The sequence below is a fragment of the Scomber scombrus genome, chromosome 22, assembly GCF_963691925.1.
Source record: "Scomber scombrus chromosome 22, fScoSco1.1, whole genome shotgun sequence".
Taxonomy (NCBI): domain Eukaryota; kingdom Metazoa; phylum Chordata; class Actinopteri; order Scombriformes; family Scombridae; genus Scomber; species Scomber scombrus.
In genome coordinates, this window is record NC_084991.1 from 23,477,616 (window position 1) to 23,489,657 (window position 12,042).

General features: G+C 39.5%; 1 protein-coding gene across 1 annotated transcript in view; it reads left to right on the plus strand.

The window, feature by feature from the left end:
* The window catches only part of lrp6 (low density lipoprotein receptor-related protein 6), a gene marked incomplete at its 3' end in the record, with an annotated part of 40,794 nt that overhangs the window by 10,416 nt on the left and 18,336 nt on the right, over positions 1 to 12,042 (plus strand). Inside the window, 5 exon segments of the mRNA XM_062443506.1 lie at positions 5,237 to 5,434; positions 6,552 to 6,748; positions 7,299 to 7,430; positions 11,049 to 11,445; positions 12,034 to 12,042. The exon segment at positions 12,034 to 12,042 is cut by the window's right edge and continues 163 nt beyond it. Coding sequence (XP_062299490.1) covers positions 5,237 to 5,434; positions 6,552 to 6,748; positions 7,299 to 7,430; positions 11,049 to 11,445; positions 12,034 to 12,042 — 933 coding nt within the window.

Consider the following 12,042-nt stretch of genomic DNA (forward strand, 5'->3'; position numbering starts at 1 on the left):
AGTGCTGAATAAGTGTTGAAGATGAACAATTCAATAAATCTGTTAAAAGTAGTTTTAAAAGCAGCATCAGGTTTGTTAAAACAGCAGGAGATAAATTCAGACTGAACTCAGCAGCAGCAAGACATCATGGACGTCCGTAGCAGCAAGACATCATGGACGTCCGTAGCAGCAAGACATCATGGAGGTCCGAGTTACGCCCACTTCAATATAAGTAATATATTAAAAAAAGATCAATAAGAGAAAACTGCATCAACGTGTATTTAAGATTTTATTGTTTAGTAATTGTTTTATAAATGGATGAATGCAGAAAAAGACCGTAAACATCTTGAAAAATAGTTTTAACCCTCCTGTTGTCCTCGAGTCAAGGAAGGAAGGGAGGAAGGGAGAAGGAAGAAGGAAAGAAAGGAAGGAGGAAGGAAGGAAGGGAGGAAAGGAAATAAGGAAGGAAGGAAAGTAGGAGGGAGGGAGGGAGGAAGGGAGGAAAGAAGGACAAATGAAATAAGGGAAGGAAAGAAGGAGGGAGGGAGGAAGGAAGGAAAGAAGAAAGGGGAAGGAGGGAGGGAGGGAGGGAGGAAGGAAAGAAGGAAGGCGCTGACTGGTTCTTGTTTTAGTCGTTTTTTAACGTGAAGATTCTTCTCACTAGTGGAAATTCTCTGCTGAACATTTTTGGGGTTTTGAACGGTCGGTCGGACTAAATGAGACGTTTGAAGATGACTGAAAGAAAAAAGTTATTTAATAATCTGCAGATTAATCGATAATGAAAACAATCACATTGAAACCATAAAGCTGTAAAGAACATTTCTTCAGCTCTGACTGTAAAAGATTGAAGCATTTTGATTCTTTTATGAGTTAATTTTTTATTATTATGAGTCTTCTGCTGCATTATTGTCTATCACATAATGACAGAAATGTGTGTTAGGTTAGGGCTTCACACACAACATAAACTCACACAGAATTACATTAAAACGCAAATGATTCCATAAATAAACAAAACCAGGTGTTTAAAACCGTAAAACAACAACTTTATCTTTATCCATCCTGACAATTTCCCAAGTAATAATCCTTTATTATTCCTTTGACTTTACACTGGTTTTCATTTATTATTCATAATTTACATGGAAACATTTTCACTGCAGCTTTTTGCAATAATATATTTACTTTTTTTGCCGCACATCAGCAGCTTCTTAATGTAAAAGATTAAAGATTCACCAGCTGGTCTGCCTCAAAGTCAGCCTGCAGATGAATCGATTAATCTAGAGCTGCAATTAGTTCTGTTACTTTATCTGCAACTATTTTTGATGATGTCATTTTATCATTTGAGTCTTTTTCCAGCAAAAATGTCCAAATGTTTGCTGGCTGCAGCTTCTCAAACGTGACTTTTTTTTCTTTCTTTATAAACATTTTCTGAGTCAGCAGCTTCAAAAGTTCCCAAAAATACACACAGTTCTTCTTCTTTTAAAAGTAGTGATACTGTAATTACTGCTTTGTTACACGTAGAAGAAGAAGAAGAAGTGAAGAAAGTTGGTGATTTGTACGATTTGTGTAGTCGGCTTTCAGTGCTGCTGCAGAGTCTTTGAGGGAAAAACTGGTTCTCCAAATCCACGATGGAACGCAGAGCTGGACTCGGTTCAACCGGGATGATTAATGCATCAGGTACCAAACACAATGCAGCTCTTGTGGTTTGGGTGGGGGGGTGAGAGGGAGGGAGGGAGGGACGGGGGGGTTGATGTGTGCTCGGCATTTCTCTGCCTCGGCCCTGCACCACATTGTTCAGACTGGAAAACAGAAAAAAAGTCACAATAATCAAACCTGTAGCATGTTTTTAAAGCTTAGATCTGCTAAAACCTTCAGCCAGTCAGCCAGCCAGTCAGTCAGTCAGTCAGTCAGCCAGTCAGTCAGCCAGCCAGTCAGCCAGCCAGCCAGCCAGTCAGTCAGTCAGTCAGTCAGCCAGCCAGCCAGTCAGCCAGTCAGTCAGCCAGTCAGTCAGCCAGTCAGTCAGCCAGTCAGTCAGCCAGCCAGTCAGCCAGTCAGTCAGCCAGCCAGTCAGCCAGCCAGCCAGCCAGCCAGCCAGCCAGTCAGCCAGCCAGTCAGCCAGCCAGTCAGCCAGTCAGTCAGCCAGTCAGTCAGTCAGCCAGTCAGTCAGCCAGCCAGTCAGCCAGCCAGCCAGTCAGTCAGTCAGCCAGTCAGTCAGCCAGTCAGTCAGTCAGCCAGTCAGTCAGTCAGTCAGTCAGTCAGTCAGCCAGTCAGTCAGTCAGTCAGCCCGCAAGTCAGTCAGCCAGTCAGTCAGTCAGTCAGTCAGCCAGCCAGTCAGTCAGGCAGGCAGGCTGCGTTCAGACTGCAGGCAAATCTGATTCAAACCTGATTCCTTCTCAAATCCGAAGTGTCCAAATGGGATTTGGCTCTGTTCAGACTGGGCCACATTAATGACCAATCTGACAGGTTGCCGTGGCAACGTCATCTAGCGTGTATTGTGTGATGTCATATATTTGCGACAGCGACGGCAACAACAAACCCTCGAGCTTCGCTTGAACGGACCCGTAGTCGATTTATTGCTTATTGGACAAACTATTTTGATAGTGATTTCATATTTTTAAGTCATTTATTAAAAGCGAAAAATACCATAAGCTCTAAGAAATTATATATTTTTCACTATTTTCTGGTGTTTTATGGACAGAAGCTCCAGATTGGACAGAAAGCTCCAGAACACACACTAAATGGTCCTTGCTGGGAGACTGTTTAGAAATGAATTTATGGCTTTTTTGTGCTTGAAATGGTTTTAATTATTAAAGATTTAATATGATTATTATTTGTTACTGACACACGTACATATGGCTGCTTATATATCCCCAAAAGTACCAATAATCACAATGAAATCTGTTACAAAATGCTATTTTTAAACAAAAATGCCCCCAAAAGATTCTGTTGCAGCTTCTCTAAAGTGACGATTTGAAGCTTTTTATGATCTTAAACCGACGAAACTAAACGTGAGCATGAAGTCGTTAAAACAGACAGAAGTATTGATTGATTGATTGATTGATTGATTGATTGATGGGTTTGTAGACGCTGTTCCTGCTTGTTTCTCGTCCTCTTCTCTGTTGTGTGTGTGTGTGTAGATGTAAATGTGACAAAGAGGCTCTGTTGCCTCGGCCTCGTCATTACATCACACACATTTTAAAAGCCGTGTAATTGGACTCATTAAAGAGCCGGTTCTGTGGACGGGTCCGGCTGCCTTCACGACCGACGGCGACCTCGCAGCGACACAAAGAGCGTCTCAGAGTGGCGGCTCGGCGTTGGTCAGACAGGAGGCTTCACTCGGATTAGAGATTTCTGCACCGTTTTTAGTTTGTGTTTTTCATTCAGACGTCTGACGGCCGCTGAAGGAAGTTAACGAGATGATCGCGATGTTCAATCATGACATCAAATCAACCGGTCAACATTTTACTTTCATGTGTTACGACTTTATTCTTTCTTTATATTTATAACTTTTGTTTTATGCAATAAAATTTTCCTCAAAATTGTACAACTTTATTTTTGAAATACGACATTTTACTTAAATCTATTGTGACTTTATTCTGTTTTATTTTATATTACGACTTTTTTTTTTTACAACAAATTTTTTTACCCTAAAAATTTTACGACTTTTTTTATTTTTATTTTATTTTACGACTTTTTTTTTTTAAATGACTTTATTCTCGAAATATTGCATTTTTTTTCTTTGACATATTTTTTTTACAAACTTCCCTCTTGAAATACATTTTACTTTGTTAATTATGATTTTATTCAGTTTAATTACACATAATTATTTTGTTTACCCTCAAAATTTAACGACTTTATTTTTTTTATAATTTTGTGACTTTTTAACCCTCAAAAATATTTAAATTCTTAAATACGATATTTAACTTAAATCTATTATGACTTTATTCTGTATTATTTTATATTACAACTTCTGTTTCAGCTAAATTATTTTTTTTTTACCCTCAAAATTTTACAATTTGGTTTTGCAAAAACTTTTTTCCTTTTTTTCATTATTTTATAACTTTATTATTACAACATTTTATTTTATTTCCTTGTAATTATACATTTTTTTCCTCATAATATTACGACTTTTATCCTCACATTTTTTTAGTTTTGAAAAATTACAACTTAGTTCTCAAAATGTTCTGTCTTTATTTTGATAAAATATCGCGTTTTTTGTGACTTTAGATCAGAAAATGTTCCGTTTATAAATCAGGACGTCGACTTTTACTGAACGTTGAACTTTTTAAAGGTGAATTTTGCCTTTTTATTGACAGCTGATGGAGGAGAAGGAGACAGGAAGTGTGTGTGTGTGTGTCTGTGGGGGGGGGGGGGGGCGTCTGGTTGTTTTGGCTGCTGGATCAGTGTTTTTCCCCTCCTGTGAGAGTTTAACACCCCCCCCCCTCCCTGCTGGGGGGGGGGGGGGGGTAGCAGAGGTCCAGCTGTGATGCTAATTAAAGCACACAAAGACGACAATTAGCTGCACAGCGGTGGAGCCCCCCCCCCCCCCCCCAAACTTTACTGTAGGTTTAATGTTGGTTTTAGTGAAGTTTAAGAGTTTAAATGTAAATACACAACTGTTACTTTATTATTTATTTATTTATTATAACTTTAAATAATAATAAATATAAATTATTATAAATAAGGAGTCTGTATAATAAGGTTTAATAAATAAAGTGTATTAACTTTCAGTGTAAACAGAGATCTGAGGTAATGACAGCCGGCAGTCACATGATCAGCAGCAGGGCAATGCATGCTGGGAAGTTGAGTCTGTTTGTAGTTTGATTTCAACTGAAGAGACAAAAACCTGCCTTCTATGCCTCCATCATCCCTCCATCATCCCTCCATCCATCACCCCTCAATCATCCCTCTATCATCTAGGTGTATTAACTGGTTATACTGGTTTAAATGGTTAAACTGGTTATACTGGTTCTCTCTCAGATGTATTAACTGGTTTAAACTGGTTATACTGGTTCTCTCTCAGGTGTGTTAACTGGTTATACTGGTCTCTCTCAGGTGTATTAACTGGTTATACTGGTGAGCTCTAAGGTGTATTAACTGGTTATACTGGTGTTCTCTCAGGTGTGTTAACTGGTTATACTGGTGTGCTCTCAGGTGTGTTAACTGGTTATACTGGTCTCTCTCAGATGTATTAACTGGTTATACTGGTTATACTGGTGTTCTCTCAGGTGTATTAACTGGTTATACTGGTCTCTCTCAGGTACATGTACTGGACGGACTGGGGCGAGGTGCCAAAGATCGAGCGTGCTGGGATGGACGGGACGAATCGCTCCATGATCATCGATAAGGAGATCTACTGGCCCAACGGACTGACGCTGGACTACAGCCAGCAGAAGCTGTACTGGGCCGACGCCAAGCACAACTTCATCCACCGCTGCAACCTGGACGGCTCCTCCAGGTACGATGAAGATGATGATGATGATGATGATGATGATGATGATGATGATTAGAGAGTCACGTGACTGCTGTTAATTAATAAGACACTAACGAGCTCTATTGTCCATTATTTTAATAACCAGATGAATCATTTTATTCATTTTTTAAAAGTAGAAATACTGAAAATTAGCAGATTTTAGCTTCTTATATGTGATGATTTAATTATTATATCATTAATATTTGTTGTTATTATTATTTTATCATTTTATGATTACGATTTTTTAAAAATCATTATTTGTGTTATAATTTTTATTATTATTATTTATCATGATTTATTATTATTATTATTTTGTATTATTTTATCATTATTTTATTAGTAATATTTTTTTATTATTATTTGATTATTTTATGAATACGCTTTTATTTATTTTTTATTTTATTAGTCTTATTTTATTATTTATTTTTATCATTATTATTGTCATTTTTGTTACTATTGTTATTATTATTTGATCATTTTATCATTTTATAATTATGATTTTTTTAAAATCATTATTTGTGTTATAATTTTTATTATTATTATTGATCATGATTTATTATTTTATCATTATTTTATTAGTAATATTTTTATTATTATTTGATTATTTTATGAATACGCTTTTATTTATTTTAATTTTATTAGTCTTATTTTATTATTATTTATTTGTATTATTATTATTTATTTTTATCATTATTATTATTGTCATTTTTGTTACTATTATTATTATGGTTTATTTAATAGGGACAGATAAATTATACATAGACAGACTGAATTGTTTTGATAATTTTTTTAAAGTAAAAATACAAAAAAATGTACCGGTTTTAACTTCTTCAATGTGACGATTTATTTTGTTATATATATAAATTTTAAAAAAGACCAAAAATATCCAAAAAATAAATTAATAAATGGATTAAAGTCACTGACATTTATTACTATTTTTTATTATATTTATTATTCATATTTATTTTTGACTGTTGATCAGAAAGAACAGGACTTTTAAAATTATTATTATTATTATTATTATTATTATTATTGTTGTTGTAATTCAGCCGTGTCTGAGCTGATGTGGTGCCGCCTGCTGATTGGTGCTGTGTGTTTATAGGGAGGTGGTGGTGAAGGGCGAGCTGCCTCATCCCTTCGCTCTGACGCTGTACGAGGAAACGCTGTTCTGGACCGACTGGAACACTCACTCCATCCACGCCTGCAGGAAGCAGACGGGCGGCGAGCAGCGCGTCGTCCACTCCGACATCTTCTCCCCGATGGACATCCACGTGTTCAGCCCCAAGAGACAGCCGCCACGTTAGTTATTATTATTATTATTATTATTTTTATTATATATAGATTTAATTTCCATGTGTTATAAATAACAAATATTTTAGATCTAAAATAATATTTTGGATTTAAGACTACTCCTAAGAAATATTTTAGGTTTAATATTATTTTAATAAATATTTTAGGTTTAATATTATTTTAATAAATATTTTAAGTTTAATATTATTTTAATACATATTTTAAGTTTAATATTATTTTAATGAATATTTTAGGTTTAATATTATTTAAATAAATATTTTAGGTTTAATATTATTTAAATAAATATTTTAGTTGTAAAATAATAAATATTTAAGGTTTAATATTACTTTAACAAATATATTAGTCTTTTTAACTCTTTGTGTTTCTGTCAGTAGTTTTGTACCGAAGAGTATTAGGGACACTAAAAAAAAAATTAGAATTTTATTTTTATTTATTTGTATTTATTTATTTTTCTTCAGTGGCCCTAATACTCTTCCGTAGTTTTAACTCTTTGTGTTTTGATGTCAGTAGTTTTAACCCTTTATGTCTCTGTGTGCAGTGAGCAGTCCGTGCTCTCTGAAGAACGGAGGATGTTCTCATCTCTGCCTCGTCTCACCGCTCAAACCTTTCTATCAGTGCGCCTGTCCCACCGGAGTCCAGCTGCTGGAGGATGGCAAGACCTGCAGAGACGGTGAGCATCTTCATCATCATCTTCATCATCAGTATCATCAGCATCAGCATCACACTACAGATCCAGCATCAGCATGTTATGTTATCTTCACATCTCAGCTTCTTTATTTAAACCCGCTGAGATAAACCATAGACTGTATATAAGAAATGGACGTAACATCCGTGATGTCACCCATTGGTTTGTGGACTGCTGCTCGGAGGCCAATAGTATCGGATCTGAGCAGCGCCATCTTGAAAATTTCAGGTGCATGCTGGGAAAAATAAAAACTGGGATTCTACTTATATGGGCATCAGGAGGAGCATGAGGCGCCCTCCTGAACCTGTGAACCAATCAACCTGTCAATCACCACGTAGCCACGCCCTAATGCATACCCTGCTTTATCGTCACATATAAAATCAGGGAGGCCAAAATGTCCCAAATGAACATCATACTGCATTGAAGAAGGCTTTAAACTAGCGATTGAGACCATAAACACATTTTGAAAACGTTTACTGAGGTTAGAAATCAAGTGAGAAGTTGGTGAATTCTCCATTGACTTGTATAGAGACGGAAGTCCTTTTGACACCAAAACGGTCGCCCCCTGGTGGCCTTTTGATAGAATGCAGTTTAAGTTACTTCCTGGTTGGCATCATTTCAGAGGACCTGAACTCCCCGCCTGAGATAAAAACACATCCCTTTAATAACAGATTGATACTTGGCGTCCGTGTATTAGACGGTATTACCATAAAAGATATCATGATGCTATGCTGCCCCCCCCCCCCCTACTTAAAGGTGAAATCCACTCAAACACTTGAATCCACTGATGTTTAGTTTCTGGTTGTTTTGAACACTGAAATCATTCAAAGTGATTATCTGCAGTTTTTTTTTTTTTTTTTTTGGCTTCAGCGTTTCGAGTGGAAACAAGAAAACACGTCCAAATATTTCGTGAGCTGCGTCAGTAAAGAGAAGTTCAGACGTGTAAGAAGAGAATTATCTGTTCTGTTCAGAGAGAGACGTTGCGTAACGTTTACAAGAAATCTGCCCAAACTGCCACATTGGATCCATTAATGATCAAACCTCGAGTGCTGCTGAAATCTAACAAACCTGATGACGTCATCAAGAGTGTGTGTGTGATTGTTTATGTGTGTGTGTGTGTGTGTGTGTGTGTGTATGTATGGGTGTGAGTGTATGTTAGTGTGTATATGAGTGAGTGTGTGTGTGTTAGTGTGTGTATATGAGTGAGTGTGTGTGTGTGTGTATATGAGTGAGTGTGTGTGTGTATGTTAGTGTGTGTATATGAGTGAGTGTGTGTGTGTGTGTGTGTGTGTGTGTGTGTATGTTAGTGTGTGTATATGAGTGAGTGTGTGTGTGTGTATGTTAGTGTGTGTGTGTGTGTATGTTAGTGTGTGTGTGTGTGTATATGAGTGAGTGTATATGAGTGAGTGTGTGTGTGTGTATGTTAGTGTGTGTATATGAGTGTGTGTGTGTGTGTATATGAGTGAGTGTATATGTGTGTGTGTGTATATGAGTGAGTTTGTGTGTGTGTATGTTAGTGTGTGTATATGACTGTGTGTGTGTGTGTGTATGAGTGAGTTTGTGTGTGTGTGTGTGTGACCCTGCAGTTGCCATAGCGATCTCCTCTCCTCCTCCATCATCATCGGCTGGTTTTTGAATGGCAGGTCTGGACATTCGCCTCCCGCCTCTTTATTTACTTTTTTCCCTGGTTGAGCCCCCCTCGCCTGCATGGGGGGGGGGGGGGGGGGTGTTGGAGGGGGAGGAAGGGGTGAAGGGGGGGGGGGGGGGGGCTTTTGTGAAAGATGGGATCACATGCTCCCCTGCAGACAATGCCTCCTTTCACTGCCGGGGCTTTAACTGTTTCAGCCTCACTTTCTGTTTTTCTTTTCTTCGTCTCTTCGGAATAAATCTGCTGAAACTCATCATTTTATTCAGAAGCCTTAAAAACTGAAGTTGTGTCTCAAAGCAGATCACAGTAAAAGTCTTTTAACTTTATAACTTTCTACTGATTCCCTGGAAGGTTTCAGTCATTTACAGATACATTAAAAACCACTCTATAAAACACCTTTAATGTCTTTTATCTCATTTAAAGTGGGATGTGTCTCATTCACCAGTAAAATACAGAGATCTGAATATGATGATACGTCTGTAAAAGTCCACACTAAGAACAATAATAACTGTAACTATAAAGATAACGATGTGAGCGTCCACACTTATGAACGTATGAGCTGCACACTCCAGCTGTTTATATGCAGCTGATGAAAATAGATATTAATGAGCCGTAACTGTATGTCAGCGTTCCCACGGTCATGGTTAGGTGAATGTGGGATGACTGCTCTGATATCAAAGGTAACGGATATAAGACAGGCTGCATGAACTTGGACCCCCCCCCCCCCCTTTTACCATGTCAACAATCAGTAGATTCATTTATTATGACTGATCATCAATATCTATATTTAGCTTTTTAATATCTAATATGTGATTTGCGGCCAGAATGCTTCCTCTGGATATTATTATAAAATGCTCTCATCATTTTGAGATCAAAGTGTCAAAACACAGAGTACAGGAAATGACATCATCTCTGTTAAAGGACCCCAGACGTCCTGTTAGATTGTCCCAAACACGTTTCTTGTACATCGTCATGTAACCCGAACCCATGGAGGCGATGGTGTTCTTGCTGCTGTATGAGGCTTCCTTCCTTCCTTCCTTCCTTCCTTCCTTCCTTCCTTCCTTCCTTCCTTCCTTCCTGCTGCTGTATGAGGCTTGCTTCCTTCCTTCCTTCCTTCCTTCCTTCCTGCTGCTGTATGAGGCTTTCTGTCTCACACAAAGCAAGAGAAGAGAAACTAATATCTGTAACACTGTTGTTGGTATTTTAAAAATGCTGCCAGAACCGGCCCCTTCCTTCCTTCATTCCTTCCTTCCCTCCTTCCCTCCCTTTCTTCCATCTTTCCTTCCTTCCTTCCTTCCCCCTGTCCTTCCTGTTTTCTTTTTCTTCCTTCCTTCCTTTATTCCTTCCTTCCTTCCTTCCTTCCTTCCTTCCTTCCTTCCTTTCTTCCTTCTTTCCTTCCTTCCTTCCCTCCCTACATCCTCTCATCCTTCCTTCCTTCCCTCCTCCCTCCCTTTCTTCCATCTTTCCTTCCTTCCTTCCCTCTGTCCTTCCTGTCTTCTTTTCCTTCCTTCCTTCCCTCCTCCCTCCCTTTCTTCCTTAATTCCTTCCTTCCTTCCTTCCTTCCTTCCTGTCTTCTTTTCCTTCTTTCCTTCCTTCCTTCTTGTCTTATTTTCCTTTCTTCCATCTTTACTTCTCACTACGTCGTGCTCATGACTCTTCCAGCGACTCTCTGACCAATCAGCAGCCGGCAGTCTGATGACGTCACATTTAGTATCGGCTCGGCTCGCTTGGAACCTCGGTAGAGCAGATACTAAAAAAGTACCAGGTACCAGGTACTTTCCCTGATGGAGACGCACAATAACCGAGTCGAGCCGAGTCGTGCTAGAACTGTTTAGTGGAAAAGCTCCATTAGTTGTTTTTCCTCTGGATGGAACAGAGAGGATGTTTGACTCTGACTTCCTGTCTCTGACTTCCTGTCTCTGACTTCCTGTCTCTGACTTCCTGTCTCTCCTCAGGCGCCACTCAGATGCTGCTCTTGGCTCGGCGGACCGACCTGCGCCGCATCTCTCTGGACATGCCGGACTTCACCGACATCATCCTGCAGGTGGACGACATCCGGCACGCCATCGCCATCGACTACGACCCGGTGGACGGTTACATCTACTGGACGGACGACGACGTGAAGGCCATCCGCCGCTCTCTGCCCGACGGCAGCGACGCCCAGTTCGTGGTGACGTCGCAGGTCAACCATCCCGACGGCATCGCGGTGGACTGGATCGCCAGGAACCTTTACTGGACCGACACCGGCACGGACCGCATCGAGGTGACGCGGCTCAACGGGACGATGAGAAAGATCCTGATCTCTGAAGACCTGGACGAGCCCAGAGCCATCGTCCTGGACCCGGTGGCAGGGTGAGAAACACCACGCTGATCAGTTTAACGTTTTATCATCATTATTATTAACTGGTTCAAGCTACACCAATCACTCCCTAACTGAAGTCTCCTCCTCCTCATCTTCCTCTTCTTTCTCCTCCTCTTTCTCCTTTTCCTCCTCCTCTTCCTCCTCCTCTTCCTCCTTTTCATCCTCTTATTCCTCCTCCTCCATCTCCTCCTTTTCTTCTTCTTCTTCTTCTTCTTCTTCTTCTTCTTCTTCTTCTTCTTCTTCTTCTTCTTCTTCTTCTTCTTCTTCCTCCTCTTCCTCTTTTCTCCTCCTCTTCCTCCTTTTCATCCTCTTATTCCTCCTCCTCCTCCATCTCCTCCTTTTCTTCCTCTTCTTCTTCCTCTCCTTCTTCTTCTTCCTCCTCCTCTTCTTCTTCTTCTTCCTCCTCCTTTTCCTCCTCTTTTCTACCTCTTCTTCTTCTTCTTCCTCCTCCTCCTTTTCCTCCATCACCTCCTCCTTTTCCTCCTCTTCTTACTCTTCCTCCTCCTCCTCCTCCTCATCCATCTCCTCCTCCTCTTCCTTCTCCTCCTCTTCCTCCTCCTCCTCTTCCTCCTCCTCAGGTACATGTA